General features: G+C 37.4%; 2 protein-coding genes and 4 pseudogenes across 2 annotated transcripts; all 6 read right to left on the reverse strand.

Annotated features, from left to right (window-relative positions):
* Positions 1–2886: 2886 nt before the first annotated feature.
* FLA12 (FASCICLIN-like arabinogalactan-protein 12) lies at positions 2887–3903 on the reverse strand. The gene has a single exon (XM_089630873.1). It carries the CDS (start codon positions 3844–3846, stop codon positions 3067–3069), a length of 780 nt encoding a protein of 259 aa, XP_089486999.1. The 5' UTR covers positions 3847–3903; the 3' UTR covers positions 2887–3066.
* A 3475-nt stretch (positions 3904–7378) lies between these two features.
* LOC149382069 (fasciclin-like arabinogalactan protein 12 pseudogene) lies at positions 7379–8318 on the reverse strand (annotated as a pseudogene).
* Positions 8319–10765: 2447 nt separating this feature from the next.
* On the reverse strand, positions 10766–12051 carry LOC149382070 (fasciclin-like arabinogalactan protein 12 pseudogene; annotated as a pseudogene).
* Positions 12052–13502: 1451 nt separating this feature from the next.
* LOC149382071 (fasciclin-like arabinogalactan protein 11 pseudogene) lies at positions 13503–14955 on the reverse strand (annotated as a pseudogene).
* A 1992-nt stretch (positions 14956–16947) lies between these two features.
* LOC149382072 (fasciclin-like arabinogalactan protein 12 pseudogene) lies at positions 16948–18212 on the reverse strand (annotated as a pseudogene).
* Positions 18213–19729: 1517 nt separating this feature from the next.
* On the reverse strand, positions 19730–21464 carry NF-YC10 (nuclear factor Y, subunit C10). Its single transcript, XM_089630204.1, has 4 exons — positions 21112–21464; positions 20938–21022; positions 20287–20328; positions 19730–20197 (listed from the first exon to the last, which is right to left on the reverse strand). Exons 1-4 carry the CDS (start codon positions 21442–21444, stop codon positions 20124–20126), a joined length of 534 nt encoding a protein of 177 aa, XP_089486330.1. The 5' UTR covers positions 21445–21464; the 3' UTR covers positions 19730–20123.
* Between the last annotated feature and the right edge of the window lie 2905 nt (positions 21465–24369).

Genomic DNA, 24369 nt, shown 5'->3' on the forward strand with positions numbered 1-24369 from the left:
ATGGCTTCAAACGGTTCTCGACCCGAAAGCCCAGAACCTCGGGGACAGAAGTAGAGTCCGATCGGAAGCCCTGGACAGTCGAGAACCAAGTAAGCGAGGTTTTCCAAGGGATTTTGAAATCGAGACGAAAGGATGGTAAGGGAGTTTTCGATGTAGACCAAGAGACAATTGGGACCACCTCTCTGCCGGATTATTTCTTGCGGCGAATTCGTTCCACTACAACACCACTATCACTCGCATGGAATTTGAGGACTATGAGCGCCAAAAACCCCGTATACCAAATAATTACTAACCCGCAGCTTAAATCTAAAGCTGCGATTTTTTTAATTTCGTTTTTTTTTTTTGGAGAAGTAAGTTTCCTAAATTAAAGAAACGGAACTAATATCTACAATGATTAGAAAAAAAATAAAAAAAAATTAAAACAGTGCTGCTAGAGTAGAAAAAGAAACATATTAGAAAACGACATCAAAATGGAAACCCAGCACACCTTTTTTTTTTTTTTTTTTTTTTTTTTTTTCTTTGGTAAGGGAACCCCGCCAATCTTTAAATAAACCCGCTAAACTGAAAGAGCGGTAAACGAAGGAAAAAAAAAAAAAAAACAGAAAATTAAACTAAATAGTACTACGACAATTTATTTGCAAAGAATGTCGTATGCCAAGATGCCTTTTTCAAAACAACAAATTATGGATACACATATGTTATTATTGAACATATAATGAATATTTCGTAACAAAAAATGTATATTGGTGGCATCTCACTGTACTTGAAAAAGAAGTTTATATTGCTTGTCTAACCGCATTTCTACTACCATGCGTTATAGTAAAATATCATTTTTTTTGTTATAGAAAATGTATTTAAACTAAACGATATAATTTTTCACTTTTAAACTATAGAAGCGTAACCCAAATATTATCTATATTAATTAGATGGGGACACTAAAAGGAGACACAAATTGGATTCCGTTTTTACCTATGAATTTCGGCTTAAAACCTAGCATGATAGTCCATAATTCGTCACATTTAAAAATAGTTCATATGATATGATCCTAATAAGTAAAATTAATTTCAGGTGACATATTTATCAGATATAATTTTGTGCTAATTAAGAAAAAAATTACCTTTTCTTTCAAAGTAATATATATATATATATATATATATATATATATATATATATATATATATATATGCTTTTCGACACTCATAGTTCTCAAACCTTTTAACTAATATTATATTACTAAGGTCATTTAAATTCCGACCTTCCTCTTAAATTTAACATATTAGTCCCTAATACACGAGTTACTTTGTGAAAATAAGTATGTGCTAAAAAGTAATTAACATTAATGTTTTGTGGTTTGTGTCGGATTTAATCAGTTCTAGAGGAATTCGTGAGAGAACACGTGCGGTGCAAGGAATCCAATGTGATGCTTAAGAGATCGGATGAGAGATCTTGGGAGGTGAAGTATGTAGACGAGAGCTTAAAGACGAATTAAGACTCCAATATTCCCAAACTCTTCAAGGGTTGAATAACTTTTTCCCGCAACAAAGACTTGGACTTGCGCGATATATATTTATATATATGTGTGTGTGTGCGCGCGCGCGTGTGTTCTCAAAGATGAACGTCCCATTGGAATTTGGTTTGACCTCTTCATATTTTGATCAATTTGGTAGAGATATATAGAGAAAGTGATGAGCATATCATATACATTTTGCATGCCAGTGACGTGACTTGGTTGCATCACGACTTGGAAATGAGGATTGTCGGACTCAAAGTTGCGGGTCATATTTAGACAATTTTAAGCTCAAATTACAAAGAAATTTTAAACTTCAAATAATGAAAATAAATTGCTATTTTGGAGAATGAACTCATGTACTCGTACAAGAGCATACCTCATAAACAAGAGATACTATCACGCAAACTAGATGCTTGGGGATATTTTGAGCGGTAGGGCTTAGATGTTCAATTTCATGCTCGTTGTCAAATCAATACTTATAAATGTCAAATTATATGTGAATGTGATTATTGTGAGGAGAAAAAAAACAGTGAAGACACATTAAAACCTATGATTCTAAAAGGGTCAATTTATGTGCATAACAGAAAGAAGAGATTCTTTAATCAACTATTTTTAAATTATTATATAGAATATAATATTTATGAACTAATTCTCAACTATTTTTATTATTGAGCGAACATTAATGTAAGAAATTCGTGTCTGTATAGTTATTATTTCATTTTTCCTCATGAATTTTTGTCTATAATTTTGATCGCAATCTAAATTAAAATAACATTCACGTAAAAACATGCATTTAAACTTCCCCTAAAAACTTCTGCGAAATTAACAGCATTTCAAACACGGGCTTAATATTTTGTTTTTTCCTTCGGCCACGGATCATGTAAAGCCCACGAGAAAAGCATTTAGACACTATATATATCACAACAAAAGATGGGGCTATTGATCAAGCATTATATGTGAATGTGATTATTGCGAGGAGAAAAAAAAAACAGTGAAGACACATTAAAACCTATGATTCTAAAAGGGTCAATTTATGTGCATAACAGAAAGAAGAGATTCTTTAATCAACTATTTTTAAATTATTATATAGAATATAATATTTATGAACTAATTCTCAACTATTTTTATTATTGAGCGAACATTAATGTAAGAAATTCGTGTCTGTATAGTTATTATTTCATTTTTCCTCATGAATTTTTGTCTATAATTTTGATCGCAATCTAAATTAAAATAACATTCACGTAAAAACATCCATTTAAACTTCCCCTAAAAAATTCTGCGAAATTAACAGCATTTCAAACGCGGGCTTGATATTTTTTTTTTCCTTCGGCCACGGATTATGTAAAGCCCAAGAGAAAGCATTTAGACACTTCATGTATCACAACAAAAGATGGGGCTACTGATCAACAAAAATCTCCAAAACCAAACTCAAACTTAAAAAAGCAAAGCAGAAAATCCACCAAAAATTAAACAAAATCCAAGAATATCCATCCATCCCAAAAAAAAAAAAAAAAAAATCACAAAACCAAATCAAACAAAAAACCCAGTTACGTACGTCACAAGAAAACCCCCGCAACCACAACAGAAACTCCCGCCAGAACAAACGCCGAGATCCCATCGGCCGCCGCGGCAGACTCCGTGGAGCCACCATCACCATCGGAGCCACCATCATCATCGGAGCTCTTCTTCTTCTTGGCAGACGATGGCTGGGCCGGGGCGGGAGCGGGAGGGTCGGGCCTGGGCGCGAAGATCCCGAGCGGAAGCAGAACCGAGTCCACCTGGTATATCGCCAGCTGTCCGTCGGAGTAGACGGTGCCGGAGACGGTGGTGTTGACGATTCCGGTGGTGATGTTGACCTGAGACGCGCCGGAGGTGGTGACGTTGAGCGGGAACTGGTAGGTGTCGCTGGCCTGGGTCTGGACGGGGTTGCTAACGGTCTGGAAATTCGACATCGAGATGAACGACGGGACGATGTGGAATTGGAGGAGCTGGACTTTTTCCTGGTCCGACAGCCCGTTGAGGGTCCCGCTTTTCAGGCCCGCGAACGCGTTGTCGCTGGGCCCGAACAAAGTCAGCTCGCTGTTCGGGCTCCCCGCCAGCTGGCTGTTGATCTGTTCCCCGACTTTCGTGCTCTTCAGAAGCCGGATCAGCACCGTGTACTGCCCCGCTTTGTTCAGGATTTTGTATATGTCCGGCGGCGGAGACGGGCCCGGGGATTCCGCCGGAGCCGCGGCGGAGGATGAATTCTGCGCCGCCACGTGGCGGAGAGTGGTGATCGTCAAGAAGAGGAGTAGGGTTGTGATGGTGGTGATATTCATGGTTGGCTTCGGAGGCATTGTTGATTTAGTTTGTGTGTGTGTGTGTGTGCGTGTGTGGATTATATAGGGGAGAGGGAAATTTATTGATTAGTTTAAGTGGTTGATTATATTTTTTTTGATTAGGTGAGGTGTTGTGATTTGTTTTAGTTGGATTGTCTGACTAATTTGTTGGGAAGGGAAAGATGTGAAGGAGTACTAGTTTTGCTTGGAAAGGCAGGGAAATGGATTGTGTTGTGTGCTTGTGGGTATGGATGGGCAAAAGATGATGAATGAATATAAAATTAGAAGGGGGTTATAAGTGGATATGATTGCTTTGTTTTCACATATTTATTATTGAGATTTGAGATAGAGAAAGGCAAAAAAAGAGATTCTTGTTTTCTATTGATCGCACTCTCGTCTCATCACAAAACACAGCACAGTTGCCTTGAGGAGGAAGGCAAAGTTTGATTCATTTGATGATGTTATTTGTGCAAGTTGTATTGTGACTTGTTTTTACGTTTACGGAATTTTGTTTATATTTCGAAAGAGAGGGAATAGTTTTAGTAAACATTTTTTTAATAAGTATAAAAAATATTTATTATAATCATAATTATCCCTGGAATTACAAAATTTAGTTGGTATTTATGAAAGTCCGATCTTCAAAATACATATTCATGTCATTTTCTCTATTGATTGGGATAAATAATTTAACTTGAATCAAATCAAGCTTTAATTTGACAGAGTGTAAAGCTTAGACTATCATGTTCTATTATTGGTAAACGAAGATAATATGTTCATCAAATCATGTTGCCCTGGCATCCAATAATATGTTCTTTTTTACCCCCACAGGAATAGTAATCATAATCAATTTACAAATTTGTGATCCGATTTTATTGGATAATTTGTTTTTATTCTGTGAACATTGAACATAATTTTGACATATAGACGAATAAAATAAATTAAAAAACATGCTATGTAATGTGACAAGAAATTTACCGTAAAGTTTAGAATTAATTATCATTTCTTTTACGTTTAGATGTAAATAAGCTAACTAAGTTTGTAACGGTTCTGGATGGTCGCTTGTACCATTTTACGGAAATTTGTTGTTTTTATGCTTAAAATCCTACTTTTTATAAAGGTGTGTGATAAATCAAGCAAATTAATGGATTGGTTTTTACTAGTTGAACAATCGCCTTCAGCGACTCGCATCACTATTATATATTTGTTAAGCTGAATATGAAAGTAATAAAGAGTGCTTCTATCTAATAATAATTACGAAACGGGATTCCTAATTATTAAACCATTGATGACTTGGGCTATAACTACAAAATCGATTAAAATCTTTTACAAATAAGTTATGATTTACAAATTTGGTCTACAATATTTGATTCAGTTTCTTTTTTTTTTTTCAAAACGAAATATTGTATTAATTATTGATGATATTGATGACAAGTGAATACAAAGTTCACAACGGAGATAAACTCCTACATGTTTACTAATACTGTTCAAAGAAAGAGCACAAAGTAATCAATAAAGAAAGCTAGACTCCTGAGAGACAAACAGTAACAGAGATGCCGAGATGTATCTGACGAGATTTCTCTCTCACCTTCCATTGAAGAAAACTAGTTTTTTGGCAGAGCCTCAAAAAATCCAATTCTTTTGGAGGCATGTTTAGCTTTAAGGTCGTCGTGCGCGCTTACCTTTCGTGTCCTAGTAATCCACATCGGAAGCATAAACTAGGTAATTTATCATACTTGAAAGAATTCCATATCTTTTTTTTCGGCGACTGGGATATAGCACCCTGGGCTGATTGGTTTTGAGAGGTCAATTTTTAATTTTAACCTAGAGAAATCTTGTAGCACGGAGCAAAAAGAGCTATGCCATTTGAAGTCGACGATGTCGCTACCTGAGCTGGAAATTTTAGTGAGATTCTTCTCGGTGCGGGCTTGGAGCGGGATGATGTAGACACAAGTCTAGAGGTTGACGGCGGAGAAAGCGCAATCTTTCCAATACTTTGAGTCAGGCCAAGGATCAAGGAGAAGAGCGTCGTCGTTGAAATACCACGAGCTTTTTTCGATGAGCTTAACACGACGAATTGAGTCTGAGAACTCGAATTTGATGAACAACACACCATTGGATTTGTCAAGGACCTTCGATTTCCCGTTAGTTTTGCCCACCAGAGTCGAGAGAAGATGGAGAGTATGAGCTTGAGAGTGTCGCTACGTGGGGCGAAGACTTTCCTACTGCGGCCGAGGAACGAGAAGGAGGTGCACGGCTGAGTCCGCCGCCGTCACGGAGATAGTCATCCAAGTCATTCTCGTCCATGCTGAGAATGGCAGTTTTGTCGACCAGTAGGTGGACGTCGGGATGTGGCTGGTGGCTGGGCTTCGAGTTCATACTAATAATAATTTTTTTTGTATTATAAAACAATATAGTTATTGTTTAATTAGTTTTAAGAAAAAAGATTAATAACTTTTTATTATAAAATGAAATAATTAATGTTTAATTAGTTTTTAAAAAAATTATTAAATGAGACAATTAATATTGAACTAGTTAGGTGAAATAATGTTTGAACTCAATTTCACGAAGTCTGCCTATTGTTTCTATGAACTTCTCTTAGAGTTTGAACCATTACTAATAAAAGACGAAATCTGGAAGCAAAATAGTTCAACCGTCATATCAAAGATTAAATTATATAAAAAGATAGTTAGGTGAAATAATTCCTTCGTTGCATGAGACGCCGTTTACTTTGTTAGGGCCCAATTTATGTAGTAGGCTTTAGGTCCATCACCAAACAAAACAGGCTTACGCATCATTTCAGGTCCAATTCTGAAACGTATTGAGCTCGTCCCAAACTAGTTAGCCAATAATTGCTGTTTGAGTTATTTATTTAATTGAGCTCATGTCCCAAACTGGTTAGCCAAACACAAAGTAGAATAAGAGAATTACGAGACTAACATTTGTTTTTGAAGGTTTTATTTTTAATAATTTTAATTTCAAAATATATGAAAATATTGTTTTTTTAAATATTAAAGACAATAATATCGTCAGTATACAATTCCAGTATACAATATATATAATTTTAATATACAATTTTTAGTATACAAGTATTTAATACACATATATAAAACATTGATAAAACATTAGTATACACATTTTTAATATGTGTATATAATTATGAAATCAATATGTATCAGTATATAATTATGAAATATATATTTATAGTATTGTATAAAAAAATGAAACTGATAATAATAATAATAATAATAATAATAATAATAATAATAATAGAGTGTGCAAAATGATTAACTAAGAATAAACTGATATTTTGTCAGACACAAACTATTTTTATACAACATAATTACGTGCTATTTTCGGGATAACTTTTGAAAACTTACAAGTACGTATAATTACCGGTCTCAACTCTCAACTTTGAACAAATGAAAATAATATTTATTTCAGCTTCAATTTTTTGCAACATACAAAAAACATAAATAGATTGATTAAAAAAATAACTCAAACAGATATATGATCAGAAGCGATGAATCCATCCAAACGCATCAAAATAAGTTTAAACCTTCCCAAACACCACCGCAACGATCAAAGCAACTCCAAATCCGTAAACAACGACGCCATTATTTCCAACACCACTCCCAATGACTCCAGACGCGTCCAATACCGCCACTCCTTCCGACGCCGATGCTGACGCCGGCGAGGTCTTACCCGCCGGAGACAATGCCTCCGATGGCGACGACGATGGTTCGTCGGTCGCCTTCGCATCGGTCTCCTTCTTCTTCGTCTTCTTAGCCGGAGCGATCGGCGCCGGCGCCGGAGCCGGAGATGCGACTGCCTTCTCCGGAGCGAAGATCTTGATCGGGAGAAGGACGTTATCGACTCGGTAGACAGCGAGGCGATCGTCGGCGTAGACGGTGCCGGAGAGAGAGGCGTTGACTACGCCGGTGGAGACGTTGACTCCGGAGCCGCCGCCGTCGGCGGCGGTGACGTTGAGAGGGAAGTCGCGGGGGTTCCCGGCCTGGGTCCGGACAGGGTTGGTGAGGCTCTGGAAGTTTCTGATTGAGATAAAAGTCGGCAAGATGTGGAAGTCAACGAGCTGGGCTTTTTGCCGAGGAGTGAGCTCGTTTAGGGTTCCGGCGCGGAGGCCGGAGAATCCTCCGTCGGTGGGGGCGAGGATCGTGACGCTGTTCGATGCGTTGAGGTCGTTCTCGATCTGCGTGATCACGTCCGTGTTTCGGAGCAGCCGCGCGAAGACGGTGAACCCGCCCGCTTTTTCGAGGATCTCCGTCACGTTTGGTGGGCCCGGACGGCGGTGGGACGACGGCGGCGAACGGACTAGAGGCGCCGTGGAAGACGGAGCTTCGGATGGGGACTGAGCTGAGAGTGTTGAGAAGTGGTTGATTAGGATTAGTGAAAAGAAGAAGATTATTGGGGAGTGTTTATGAAATGCCATTTTTTGTCTTTGTTTTTTTGTGGATTGATCAATATTTGTTTGTTTGGGGGATTTATGGTGTTTGGAAGGAGTGAGGTTATATAGTGTGAGAGAGGGTTTGTGATTCATGCATGCATGGGATAAATGATATATGATTAGGTTATGAGTTAATGATGATTATGATCATGACGTTGTAGTTTTAATTATTATATAAGTTGGGTGTGGGATATATGTAGTTTGAGGTTGCAGTAATATATGATTTCTTTTTACGATGTGGATGCATTGCAATTATATGTAAGGTGTGTATATGGTGTGGGTTTAGTGACGTGTGAGATTTGTTTGTTTTTGCATGCATGATATTAATGGAAGAGCTTATTATGATTGGGATGGGAATATGTGATCAGTTGTATAGACTGTGCCTTATTTCGAGTTTTCTTTTCATTATATTCCTTATTAGTAATTGTTTCTTAAATCAGTGTACAACTGATTACATTTTATTGAATATATGCACAAATTAGAAAGAAAAAAAAAATCCCTTCAGCTTCAATCTAAAATCAGTGCACTAACTGATCACTTTACATTGAATATGGTTTCACTCTTCGTTGGGGTTTTCCCTGCTTGGGGGTTGATCTTAGGAGGATCGTGGACGTGACTCTGATCTCCCGTCCGAGTCTGGTCTGAAAAATTTACATCCCTAACATCATATAAACTGTGAAATTATATTTTTTTTAATTTATATTGATTAACAAAACTATTACTAGATAAAAGTGATTATAAATCTAGATTCTAGATTTTGGCTATAGTGCTAATTTAGTTAATTTGTATTTTTATTTTTTATAAATGTTTACAATTACTACACGTATGTTCGTTGGAACAAATCGAGCATTAATTTAGAAGTGATTTTTTTTTTTTGCTTCTAAAGGTCCGAAACTTGCTACAAAAATTCATTTGAAAATAACATTAGAAGCAATAAAAGTTACTTCTAAATGCCCGCTTTCTAAATAACTTAAAAGGGTCATATTGTTTCTAATATTTTGTTACAATTCATTGTTCAAATCTCTACTTAGAAGTGATATGTTGCTTCTAAATGTCTTCCTATCATTTAGGGAGAGTCTTTTTAGAAGCGATACTTCGCTTCTAATCAATCGTTTTGAAAGTAGGGGCTGTGAGCAGTGACGGATCCAGGATTTCAATCGAGGGGGGGCAAATTTGAGAAATATTTTTTAGGAGGGGCATTATTGAAAAAAAACTTACAAATTTGGGTCAAAAACATAATTATTAGTAAAATTTAGGGGTAAAATTATAAAAAAAATATATAAAAATTTGGGGTTAAAAATATAATTTTCAAAAATTGAGGGGGGGCATTGGCCCACCCTGGTCCCTACCTAGATCCGTCACTGGCTGTGAGAGTGGTGGGGTCGCCCGGTAGTGCTCGTGGCGATATGGTCGTGGGCTCGTGGCAAGGGGCTGGTGGTGCGGTCGGGAGAGGATAGAGGGCAACATAGAGAGGGACATACCGCGAGAGATGAGTGAGCTGTGGTGCAGTGGAGCTTTACTTGGGGTGTGGTCGCCACAGAGAGAGAGAGATATTTTTTATATCCCATTTTTTTGGCCAAGTGAATCAAAAAGGGAAAGAAAAAGGTTAAAATGAATATGATCTAATTTTAAAAGCGACATGTCACTTTTTAAAGTTAAATCAAAATATTTGATCCGCTCTAGATTTTGCAAATATTAGATGCAACGTGTCGCTTCTAAAAATGCGACAGAATAACAACATGTCGTCTCTAAGAGATTCAACTTAAAAACTTCGCTATTTTAAGTCTTGGTGATGTTTTTAGAAGCGATAAGCAATTTATCCCTTATAATTAGAGCCGAATTGTTTATTTTAAAGCCATTTTGCTTCCAAAAGTCTATTTTGTGGTAGTGATCGGGATAGTTTGTTCGGTTGATCTTCAGAACAGTTAAGTAGTTGAACAACTAAACAAGCAAATAAAAGAAGTAGTGAAGCAATAAAAGACCAGAGAAACGGTAGCGAGGATAAAGCACATAATCTAGGACAGCGATATACGTCCGGTGGTAGAAAATAATTCAGTATCACGAATAGAGGTCCAATAATAACTCAAACTTGTAGACTCTCTCTCTCTCTCTCTCTCAAGCTACCGTCTCGTTTTTCCCGGGTTGAATTTGCAATCCAAACTCTCCTTAATTCAGAGATCTCTTTCTTCTGCTCGACTCTCTCCCGAAAAACGATCAGCGATCATACGCATACACACAATGGTCAACTATCTGCATTAATACATACACATAGATTAAACAAAACGGTCACTCACTTGTCTAACGGTGTGAACCATATTAATTTGAAGCCTTGAACAAATAGTTGCAGAATGTGTTCAACAAAATATTTTTATCCAAACTAGATGATGCTACAAGAAACCAAAGTGACAATCATTAAACATTAAAGAAAAACATATACCAAATATAAATTACTCTAAAGTTCTATGCGACAAACATATGGAAGAAATTAATCTCGAGTTATATAGACTCAAATACAACTATATAGAATCTTCTCACATTAAAATAATAAAGAATATGAAATATAAACTCAATCCACTCAGTACAAGACCTGATCACAAACAATCAGATATTAATATAAATATGACATAGCAAGTAAGCCCTAAAATAACCCAAATACATATTATTCAAGACCACCCATTGTGATCATAACAGAAAAGTGTAACCTTTAAAAATCCAAGTCGGATAGCATAATAAATCAAATGACAAGCTGTCCCAACACCGCAGCCATCACCACAAAGCCAACCTGCGCCAAGCGGCCAACCCCGGACTCGTCCACCGCCACCGCCGGAGAAACCGCCGTCGCCGGAGTGGACGAGTTTGTTTTCGCCGCCGGCAATTTAGCCGAGCTAGCCGGAGTAGCCGCCGAATCAGCCGCCCCCGACTTAGCTGCCACCGCCGAGGCCTCCTTCTTCGGCTTTTTCTTTAGTGCCGGCACGGCCTCCGGCGCCGGAGCCAGAGCCGGAGAAGGCGACGGAGACGGCGAGTCGGCACCGGGGCCGAAGATAGCAAGCGGAAGGAGAACACTGTCGACGCGGTACACGGCGAGCTTGGAATCAGAGTAGACGGTCCCGGAGAGAGTGGCGTTGACCACGCCGGTTGAGACGTTGACCGAGTTTCCGGCGCCGGTGGAGATGTTGAGCGGGTAATCCTCGGTGTTGCTGGCCTGTGTACGGACGGGGTTCGTTAGGGTTTCGAAGTTTTGGAGGGACACGAAATTCGGGAGGATGTGGAATTGGAGGAGCTGGACTTTCTGCTCCGCAGTTAGGGAGTTTAGGGTTCCGGATTTCAGGTCGGAGAATCCGCTGTCCGGTGGGGCTAGGATGGTCAACGCGTTGGATGAGTTGAGCTGGTTCTCGATCTGGTTGACCACGTTGGTGTCGCGGAGGAGGCGGGTGAAGATACTGAACCCGCCGGCCTTTTCGAGGATCTCCGTCACGTTTGGCGGCGCCGCTTTTTTTGTGATCGGAGATTCCGGGGCTTGCGATGGGGTCGGGATGGACGGTGGCGATTTGACGGGGATCGGAGGGTGATTTGACGGGGATTGGGCCGGAGATTCGGCGGAGATGGTGGTGGAGTGAAGGAGGAAGAGGAGAACTAGGGTTGAGGAAATGAGAACTTGGTGAGTCATTTTTTGTATATTGAAAAAAATGATAGTTTAAAATAAGAGGTTTTTAGTGATGATATTGTAATATGTTTAATTGTTTGATGAATTGTGTTATGCGTTAGAGAGAAAGGTTTTATAGGGAAGTGATTAGAGAGAAAGAGAGAGTGGGTTTTATTTTGATAGTACACTTGCATGCATATTTTTAGTTGGGAGAAGAAATAATGTGTTGAGACGTCATAGTTATTTTTCGTGTGATTGATGCTATTTAGTGATGAATTGTTATGGTTGGGAAATGTAAGATATGAATGATTTATTTTCTTGATGGTGTTAATGCGAAAGCATAACATAATGATTTGAGATTACTGATAATGAGAGATATGGCCACATTGATATATGGGCTATGGCCACATTAATAATATGAGAGAAACTCAATTTAGTGCTCATAGCAGATGAAATGTAGATTCCGAGTTCTTATGTTGCTTTCAAATCATTTTTCTAATTAACTAGTTCCTAACAGTTGGGTTTGGATTTTCAGTCCTCTGTTACATTAACCTTCCATCCAACCGTATGTTGATACATTATCTTATTGCCAAGCTCTTGTAATTCTTTCCATCGTCTCACAAAATCCCTATTATATTTTCCGAAATCATTAGAAATAAGTAATATGGTTCAAAAAATAAAATAATTTTATATTTATCAGATAAGTTCCTTATAGGTATCATTATTTTTATTTCCTGTATTCACTTTATATAAAATTCGGGAGTATAGAACGTTTTAGTTGATTACCAAATTAATTACGAGATATTATAATTGTTTAAAGTCTATTTGATGATATCATCTTCATGACATATTTTCAAAATAAATCAAACGTTTATGTTTCTTTAACGACACACAATATATCTCACTATACACTAAATAAACTGGCTAACTCTGGATATCAATGATTTATCAGATTATAAATTGATGGTTTGTCCAAAAAAAATTGAAATAGTACATCGATTTGTATTATTAGCTATAATTATTTAGTAATATACGGTGTCACAATGAGAAGCAAATTATTTCCGATGTCAAAATAGTTATATCATCATGAATTGAATTTCCCTGGATATATAGCTTCTCAAGAATATAGTCTCCGTCCTGAATTTTGATATCCTTTTAATTCATTGAAATTGAAAAGAATAATAAAAAATAAAAAATAAAAAAAGATGAGAGAATGTAAATTTATAAAATGGACAATTAAGTCAATAGTCCAATAATTCACATTTTTTCAAAAATAGTTCAAATTTTATTTTATCAAGAAAATAACTCATCAATTTGAATTTATCTTCTTAAAAAGCGACCTGAATTTTCACGTTTCCATATAACTGAAGATGTAGATCGCTAAGCGAAAGCATATTTATCACTTCGTCGATGTTAGTCAAGTGATGTCTAAAGTCTAAACATATTCGACGGGCATTTTTATTAGATTTCTTATCATTTAAATGGAAATACTTCTTTGACGTCGTTTATGTTAAAAAAATGAATAAAGCGACTTTCGTTATCGATACTTATCATCCAAAATTAAGGGATTAACTTAACAAACCGAGATCTCTCATGATATATCCCAATCACTCAAGTAAAGAATAAAAAAATGCAAATACAAATACAAACAACAATGACTCAATTTCAAATTCAGAGAGTACAATGAAGAACAAAAAATAAATAAACCAAAAAACGTCATGACATGAAAGTATGAAATAGAAAACCCACAAGTCCTAGTAACACAAACTTCCGTACGTTATTCCAAATCCACAATCCTCACATCATCCATCACCACGCACGCACATCGATCATCGTCATAAAAAATGAAAAAAATAAAATCAATAAAACTGACCCAACACAGAAACAACCACGACCACGAAAAATCCGACCAAATCCACGGCGGCGTAGTTGCCCTCAGCCCCCGAAACATGATGACCATCGTCGCTCTCTGACGAGACCGGGCTTTCGGACTCCAGCGACGATGCCGACGCCGACGCCGAGCCATTACCACCCTTCGCCGGCTTCAGCGGCGGCGCCGGCGCCGGAGCAATCTGCTTGCGGTTCGGCGCGAAAACTCCGAGCGGAAGCAAGACCTTGTCGACGCGGTACACGGCGAGCTGGCCGTCGTCGTAGATGGTACCGGCGATGGAAGCGTTGACTATTCCGGTGGAGATGTTGACCCACGTCCCCTCGACGGTGACGTTCATGGGGTAGTCGGCGGCGCTGCTGGCCTGAGTTCTGACGGGGTTGCTTAGGGTTTGGAAGTTCTGGAAGGACACGTAAGCTGGGAGAATGTGGTACTGGACGAGCTGGACTTTCTGCTCCGCCGAGAGGGCGTTTAGGGTTCCGGGCTTCAGGGCCGAGAAAGCGCCGTTGGTCGGCGAGAAGATCGTGAGGCTGTTCGAGGCGTTGAGCTGGTTCTCGATCTGGATTGAGACCGACGTGCTCTTCAGGAGCCGCGTGAACACGCTGTAGCTCCCGGCTTTCTCGAGGACCTTCGACACGTTGGTCGGGGCGGCTCGGGCTCTGTGCGGCGGAGCCTGGACGAGAGGGACGTCCGACGGGGATTCCGGATCAGTCGCCGGAGTTGACGCCGGAGATTTCGCCGGGGTGGCGGCGGCGGGGAGGGTCTTGACTGGGTCGGGTTTTTTGGCCGGTGGCTCGGGTTTTGCCGGCGCTTCGGCGGGAGTGGCGGCTAGGGTTGCGGCGGTGGATATTTGGATGGAGAGGAGTAATAGGAAGGAGAGGAAGATAATTGATAGGACTTGTTTTGCCATGTTATAATTAGGGTTTTTTTTTTTTTTTTGGGTTGGGTTAGTAGTGACTTAACAATTATTATTGGTTTTGAATTTGATGAATGGTGTTGGGACGAGAAAGGGGTTTTATAGGGTTTTGGGGTTATATGAAACTAAATGGAGTATTACTGAAACCGTACGTCGTGGTTTATTATAAAATGTAAAACGTCTGTGTTTGATAGGTGAAGTGAGTTCGGGAGTGAAAAATCTTGCTAGCTGTTAATTTAAAAGCCCTACCTTACTAGTTTGCTTGGGACTCAAGTAGGAAATCTGGTGTTTGATTCGTGGAAAGGACGTACAATATATTATTTGCATATGTCCACTCCACAACAAGGTAGTTTTCACTTATTAATTAGTTACATCTTACGAAGGTATGAATTATTATTAGCTTGTTTCCTCAAAAGTTGATTCAGACAGGTTCTCTTTACGAGAGCTTAACTAATGCATGATTATGGCTTTTCTTTTCTTTTTTATGTTCTCGGTTTCCTTTCTCTCTGTTCCTCAACTTAATTACGATTAGGAGTGACGTAACGTTTATGGTAGTAGTACTACTATCATTCTTGTTCCGTGGAAAAGTAATTATCAACATAATTAAAAAAAAATTGTTTAGGGAGTATGATTATGGGTATGGCACAGTGACCGATCCTGAAAAGTTCACCAGGATGGGCAAATTTGAAAAATAAAATTCAGGGACTAATTTGAAAGAAAAAAACTAGAGCTAATTTGTAAATTTTTAGGATAACTTGTAAAAAAAATTAAAAATGTGCAAAATATATATAATAATAATAATAATAATAATAATAAATTTAAGAGGGTCACGTGACCCCCTGGACCTCATGTAAATTCTTCATTGGGTATGAATTGACTATGATTTTCAAAAAAATTCAAGGGTATGGGATGAGTTTGTCTAAATGGCATCAAATTAGTTGTTTTCTTATCATAGATCATACACGTCATGCTTGATAGCCAAAACTTCATAAACTATTGCACTTTCCCTTGGGTGTATATAATTCTACAAATTAAATTTTATATATATATATATTTCTTCAAAAGAAATATTGGTATAAATATTTAAAGTTTTTTGCTGATACACTTGACTACTATATATTTTTTCCTGGCCGGTAAAAGATTTAATATTTACTTTTAGTATCATATCACTATTATACCTTAAGTGTATCATCGGCCGCCGTCGAATTCTTCCATCTTCGTCTAACAATGAATATGAATTTAGGTATTTAGGTTTTTGAATTAAGTCTTTCGAATTTGAATTTGGGGGTTTATGTTTTTCGAATTTGAAATTGGAATACTATTTAGCTTTAGATTTAGGTTTTTAATTTTGAGTGTATCCAACTAAATTTTTTTAAGTATATATGTACAGCCATTTTTTTTATAAATTCACGCACACTGTATTATTAGAGTTTAATACAACGTCGTTAAATAGTATGTACTTTATATACAAAACGACAAGCGTAAAATGGAGAGACCCCATTAATTTTTATTGAAATGTAAAATTTATACTAATAATTATACACCAATGATGATTCTCCACCGTTTATATTTATATACTCGCAATATATAAGCCACACTTTGCTGCAGAATTTTACGAAGGAATAAAAAATATGTTTATTAGAACTATTACACTTTTCTTTTTTCTTCCAATCAAAACTAAATATACTTTATACATTATGATATTGGCGTTTCTCTCAGAGAGAGAGAGAGAGAGGTGTGTATACAATTTCGTGTATTATTTAAAGTTTAAACCCAAACAAACAACATAGTGGCCTAAGCGGTGATGATATTACTCAGTTTCACATGATTTACATATAATTAGCCACTCAAACAAAAAGATACAATCTTATTGTATGTTTTTATGAACAATAAAATTTCATTCATATTTATAATATATAGGTAGATACCTTGAATAGTATAAAAAATTTGACATTGATTTCATTTATATTTAAAAAAATTATCTAATATAAACCAATCAAAGATAACCTTTTCCTTATATATATATAGTAATTATGATTACTAATTTCATCTATTTTCGTTTTATATTAAAAAATATAATTACTCAAGTTTTTTTTTTTTTTCTAATTTAATATAACAATGAATACTTATTATCTAATATTTGTTTATCCTATCGTTTCTGTTTCCCATTAAAAGAGTTATATATATATATATATATGAAATATAGAGGAACAATAGTACTACAATGAGTTACCCAATACAATCTTATAAAAAAAAATGAATTACCCAATACAACCAAACTATATAGTTCAAGAGTGAGTTACAATTTGATGCCAAACAAAAAAAAGAAGAAGAAAAAAAAAGCGAGATACCATCAACGCCATCGAGCAAACAATATTATTCAAAATAGAAAATACTCAAAACAAAATAATCATAAAATAACCCACAAGCCAATCACGTCCAAAACCTGAATGAGAAAATCTTACATATCACCCCCACAAAAACACCACAACTCCGACGGTAGCCACAAGACCAATACAATCTCTCACCATTCTAACTCCACCGGAAGCCCCCAACGCCGCCGCATGGGAGCCTCCTCCTCCGCCGCCGCCGCCGCCACCGTCACCGCCAGCAGACTCCTCCGACTCCGAAGATCCCGAGTCGTCCCTGTCATCCCTCTTGGGCTTCGCCGTCGCCGCCGCCGCCGGAGCCGGGGCCGGAGCCAGCTTCCGTCTTCCCGGCGCGAAGATCTCGAGCGGAAGCAAGACCTTGTCGAGCTTATACACGGCGAGGTGATCGTCGGCGTAGACGGTGCCGGAGATGGAGGCGTTGACCATTCCGGTGGAGAAGTTGACCGAGTTTCCGCCGGCGGTGGTGACGTTGAGCGAGTAGTCCCCGGCCTGAGTCCTCACGGGGTTGGTTAGGGTTTGGAAGTTGGGCAGCGAGACCAGCGATGGAAGCACGTGGTACTGAGCGAGCATCACCTTCTGCTCCGCCGTGAGGGAGTTGAGAGTCCCCGGCTTCAGCCCCGAGAACGCCGAGTCCGTCGGAGCCAGCACCGTCAGCGTGTTCGCCGTCGTGTTGAGCTGGACCTCCATTTGGCTCGCCACCTGTGTGCTTCTGAGGATCCGAGCGAAGAGTCCGAACCCGCCGGCCTTTTCGAGGATCTTTGCCACGTCCGGCGGGGCGGGCTTGGCCTTCCGCGGCGGGGCTTCCACCACCGGGATATTCTCCGACGGGGCTTCCGCGGACTTGGATGGGGTTTCGGCCGGGGTTTGAGCCGGGGGTTTTTCGGCGGCCGGGGATTGGGCCGGGGAGTGAGTTCGGGCTCCCATGGTAGTGGTGGTGGTTAGGGTTAGAGTGAGGATTAATAGGAGGGTCATTGGAGTTTGTTTCATTTTTTTTATTATTATTGAAGAGAATTATGAAGATATGGGAGTGTAGTTGTGGGAGAGTGTTTGATGATGCATGGGATTGTGAGGGATTAGAGGGGGTTTTTATATAAGCTTTATTAATTGTGAGATAGAAATTATATGTAATGTCGTAACTAATTAGATGTGGGGTGTCTTGCATGGAAGGTATTAGTGAGATATCAGAATAGAGCTTTTTTGCGAGCTGTAATAGTATAAGATAGTTTGCTTTGGAACCAAGCAGGAAAATATAGAATGATCATAATAACTTTTTGATGTAGTTGTCACAACGCAAGAAATGACAATGATGCTTTAGTTTCGCTGTTACAAGTTCAAGTGAAGTGACTCTAGTGTAGTAGCGTTCCTTTTCTTTTTTTTTTCTTTTTTTTTTTGCTGTTTTCATATATTATGAAATTAATTATTAGTGTGTGACCGTGAATGGGTGGATCTCTCACACATCAGTTTCATTGAGGGGAAGAGAATGGTTTCACTTTCACACACAAAAAAAAGTCTTGGATCGTTTTCCTGACTGGAAAATATCACCTCTCTTAACTACCGGTGGGAAATAGCTAGAAGCTGAATATAAATAATATGTCATAAGTATATGCTAATTTGATTGAGGAAAAAATATGAAAATTTAGGTGACACAAACCTCCCTTGTGTTAAGACTTAAAAATAACTTCTGATCAAGAACCTAGCCCATGACTGTACACTTGCAATACGGCCTATATTTTCTTGTTTGATCTTATTCACTACAATAAACTATGGAAATTTGGAGTAGAGTATCAGTCTTTTGAGGACAATTTTTTTTTTCTTTCCCCTTTTTAAAGCATGAACCTTTCACTGAAACCATACTTGTATATGTACATGTTGTGGAGCTAGGAAATAGATCACACATCAGAGTGATTGAATTCTTCAAAAAGAATGGGACCATTTTGCAAACAAACTCGCCAACCCTAATCCTTCGGGAGAAAAACAACAGCGGTGAATGGCGTTTGGCCAATCCTTTAGCTAAATCTAAAAAAAAATAACATCACTAAAACTCTTGATTGATTCGAGATCATTTGCCGCTCCTTGTCGACTCAACACCCAGAGCGCCATAGCGTGTCCGATCCATTATCAGAACCAACTACACCAAATTAACTCTGATCCACTGTCGTGGCTCTGAATGGCTTCAGAAACGCCGAATTGCCATGATCAATGTCACGTGGTCATGAAACAGTCCAAAGAGAGCCCTATTCTACTTCTCTGCAACGGTCCATCCAATTCCCAAACTAGAAAGAACTACTCTTTGGTCGCATTTGTAACCTTGGTCCGAACATATTATTACCGACCTCCTGGACTTTGAGTCCAAACTCCGACCTGTCTAACCGCTCTCAGTTCAAGATGGGTACTAATCTCTCTGATTATACTAATTTAATGCTAAAGAAAATAAAGTAGCAACTTGATAAGTCTAGCCCCTAATAACATATTCATACCGGCATATAACTAAAGAAATAAATCACTAAATCACCCTTGTAGGTCTATCATAATCCTGTATCAAACTAACTTGAAATTTTAAGTCAATTGCAAGACGAAAAAAATTGAAAAAAAGCGTAAATCGTCACAGGGGCATAAAACTTCTGCTTTTCTATGATTTCATTCGGTTTCTTAATGTAAAATCTACAATTTTCATTCTAATACTAGATTCCAAAAGGTTATGAAAAACCTACATCGCTGATTAACAAGAAAACGAATATAGCCACTGTGAGAACAATTCAGGCTATACATATCTGCACCAAGAACGCAACCTCATCAGCTCCCCGGTAAATGGGACCAACTTTCTAACAAAGCTCCTCTGTCTCACATTTCCCAAACGTCACTTTTCACAAAAACTGGGCGTGAATTTATGTGCACGAACTGGTTCTTTGGGTGTGACAAAACAGAGCGACGAGCTAAAAAAATATATCAAAAATAACGTGCTTCCTCATAGTCTCTCTACCATATTCACTACAATGCTAGGCTTCTTCTGGCTCTATTGACATCATCTCTGCTAACGCATCTTGGGCTTTTACTTTCACAGGCACAAAATCTGCACATTTCATATTGAGATACAGTTCAGAGGGCAAATATTGTGGTAGGCTAATATATGAGATATCACGAGTATCACAGCAAACATACCTGAAAGGAAGTCGTATCTGTTATATTTGCTAACAACTGATGCTGAAACAAATAAAAAACGAAAATGTTTTCAATAACAAGGCCTTTGTCATAATCTGATGAACCCAAACATGTTTACATTGCATTTTTAGGAAAAATGAATCACCAACAAGGAGATATATTGAAATACATCTTTCAAATGCTCTTAATTTGCAACTATAACGAAACCTATCGCACTCAAATCTACTGTACATAATCAGTAGTTCACTACCCATGAAACAGAGAGAAAAGTAAAAGCAAAGTTTGTAAACTATCACATGTAACCCTAAGAATAATGTCCATGGTCAAATCCCATGAAACCAATCTTATCCTACTTCATACTTAACTGCTTTAGCTAACTCATTTCTGGCCTTCCCTAACACCATGGTCAAATTAACTTTATAATCGTTCCAAACAAACCAATGCTTCAAATCACGAACAAGTTCATGGAAGGTCATTGTTTTCGTGGTCATTAACAACTTTTCACAACACTCGCTTCGATTCCTAAAGATTAATCGACCAGAGTCCATCTCAAGCGAGTGACGATTATTAAGGTGTACATTTGTTTTAGATCAATTAGATTTTTTTTAAGACTATAAATCTTAATATGTAAGGGCAAGAGAAAAACATTACAGAGATGATTGTAACTGAGCGATTTCTTGCGATCTTCAACACAACACGCGTGCGATTCTTCGCTGAATTTCTCAAGAAACATCTCCTGTGTTCAAAAACACATTTGTTTTAGCAGAGAGCTTAAAGAACCTAAATCTTCATCAGAGATAAAATCGAAAAACCTAAAAACAGTACCGCAGCTTTGTTGACGAGGAAAACGGCTTCGTTGGTGACGCGAATCTCGGAGTCATCGCCTCTGATGATCCGCCGAACTCGCTCCATCGGAAACTTGTTCACGGAATTCTCGTCGTCTATGTCGTTCGCGCTTCGCTCTCGCTTCGGCTTCCGCTCGGGCTTCTTTGTCGCTGCTTTGCGTTCGGAGTCGGTGGTCGAAGCTCGAACCTCACTTGAAGCGCCATTGGACGTCTTGCTCAGCTTTGCCTTCGGCTTCGTTGTATCTTTAGCTAGGGTTTTTACTGGTTTTTTCTTGCTCTTTTCTGCTACCGATTTTGCTGTTGGCGACGCCATTAGAGCTGCCTGTTCTCGTCTAGCGTTTTTATATTTATTTTTAATTGGTTTTTATTATTTTGTGGGATATGATAATCCGACGGTCGTTTCAATCTTCAATGACACATGCAAACGACGTGTCGTCAGACCCCCTAACGCATTAAAAAAATGGGCAAAAACAACACTAACGACCCTTATTTTGATAAAGATAGGTTTATAAACTTTATATGCATACCACTAAAACAAAATGAGAAAATGGAATTTATTACTCTTATTTTGAGATTGATAGATTTTTATGTCTCTTCCATCTTTTCTTCTTAAAAATGTTTTACATTTACATAAAATTTTACACTAAAAAATAACAATGATTTGGAAACAAATGTGAAATAGGACATAGAAGCCTACCACTAAAAAAAATAGAGCAATTCTAAACATTTCTCCTAAAAAATAACGGTCTAGTTTTGAGATTGGACCTAAATATGAGTAAAATTGAGGATTTTTTTTTTCAAGATTAATATATATATGTATATAATCAAGACAAATGTACTAACTAGTGAGCTTCAATAAGTGTATTAATTTACCTGTGAATCACCAAAATGGCATAAATTAAACTCATAAGTTATGTCTTTTTGTTAATTTCACGGGTAAAAGTCAACCCAATTTTATAATAAGAGATATATTTTAGTGATTTGTAAAATTTAGGGGTTAAATTAATAATAAACTAGAAACTGTGATTGTGATCAACATGAAAACTCATGGTATAGAAGCGTTATTTGACTAAAACTTAGGGTAAACAATTGATATTTTCCCCTTTTTAGAATTTATACATTTTATTTTATCTAACATTTCATATTTTATATTATTATTTATTTGGAAGGAGATGTGAATTATACTTAATTTTCCATATAGGCATAGTGTTCATTTTAAGATATAGTATTCGAAATTGGCATACTCAAGAATAATCCATCCTCAAGAACATGTATATACATGGACTTTTCGAAGAAATCAAATAGATCAGTGTCAATCTTTTTATCCTAACTCGTCCCGCTGGTAGATCAATTATTTCGAGGAAAATCTAAAATTGTAGCTCGCGAATTTCAGCCGTTGCAGAGAAGAAGGCCACCCAAAATCGCCAAGCTTGTTGCAACCCTATTCTATAAAATATGAGATATATATCTGCTTGGTTTAGTTTATAATTTGGACAAAATATATTTTGTATATTGATGTTTTCTTTTATTTTGCCCGTGGGTTCCTTTCCTTTTCATAGGAGACTATTTTAGTATTTTTGAGATTTTCTTTTAATGTGAGATTTATATATTAACTTTTATGATATTGTTATAAATTTGACTTTTCATGATAATAATTAATATTGATTGAAAATCGATCACGAAATCATGAAATTCCTTACCGTTTTATCACAAAATCTTGGTATCCGTGAAAATATGTCACTAAATTATAGTATTCGAATCTGTTATGAAATCCTGGTATTTATGAAAAAAAAAAACAAAATTCCGACGATAATCAGATGAAAATCGAAGACATTTCAAAGCAAAATCAAAGCATTGTAGTATCATTAAGTTATTAGGACCACTTTCTACAATTGTCGCACCGTCCATTAAATATTCTTGTTGGGCTACACTTGTTTGGTAGTTAATGCCCATTCATACCCACACACTAGTCCTCACATCTAAGGCCTGTATGTGTGTATGTAGACCGTAATCTCTAAACCTTAGACAACGACCAAGGATTATGTTTTAATTGCCCATTTTTATGATAAGTCAATAATCACACATGTCTCAATTTATTCTCTCATAATAGCACTCTCTAATGTTTTGTCACATTGTTTGTAACTGGCATGCAAAAGGAAACACAGGTTTTATGATATCTTTGAGGTAAATTAATAAGCACGAAAAAAAAAAAAAAAGATTCCTGTTTCACTCTTAATCAATTAGTTCATTTTATGATATATTTTCCAAAAGAAAAAATTACGTATAGCATACGTTTTCTTTGTTGGAGTTGGACTTGAATAAACGCAATAGATGATGAAAATCCAACGTATGAACAACAAAAAGGAATAACCATATCTCAATTTTAATGAAAGCCAGATTCTACACGACGCGTTTGAGTACGACATTTGTCGTGGTATTCTTTATATCCCGAACTAGGCTTTCATTATTAATTATTTCTAAATATTTATGGAAAAATGAGTTTAATATTTCCCCCCCCTGATATTCCATTGTTCACACGATCCAGTTAGTGCACTAGTTGAGAATTTTGGACCATGCACGTGTATTATTATACACCAAAATAGAAGCAGTGGATATGTATATTTTTATATATGGGTCTCAAATTAATTGTAATGCAATCGCTACGTAATGACACGTAAGTATGAATATACACACACAGCAGACATCATTATCTTAAAATATCACAAAAGGTTATCCAATCTATGCAACAATTTAGATATATTCTTTTCAGTTCCTAATCTGTGTACACATTATCCGGAACTAATAACCGACACTCTTCTTCTTCTGGACGAAAAAAAGTGATTTCCTAGTGATAAATACAAAATATAGGGTTATTAAAAAATATAAAGGCGATTAAATATTATGATGAATACAATAGAGAAAAACTATAAAAAAGGGGGATTGAAAATAAACTTTCCCTGCACAAAAAAGTGGAATTCTTGTTCCGGGTGGTTTCATATTTCTGTGCTGAATTTTCAGATTTCCTTCCCTATTATTTCTGATGTGGTAGTTCAATTTCGCAGTCTATATCAATTAATTCTCTATCATTTGGAAATCTGAGGACCAAACTTTTTTAAAAATATATATAAGATAAAAAAAAGTCAAATGTCTACGTCAGTACATTTTCAAGTGTACAACACAAGCGAGCCTCCCTGTGCCAGTGATCCGGTCAGAACAATGCATAATTTACCACACAAGT

Source organism: Urtica dioica, chromosome 11, assembly GCF_054948205.1.
Source record: "Urtica dioica subsp. dioica isolate 48M chromosome 11, U.dioica_male_clone48M_v1_H2, whole genome shotgun sequence".
In the NCBI taxonomy this organism is placed as follows: domain Eukaryota; kingdom Viridiplantae; phylum Streptophyta; class Magnoliopsida; order Rosales; family Urticaceae; genus Urtica; species Urtica dioica.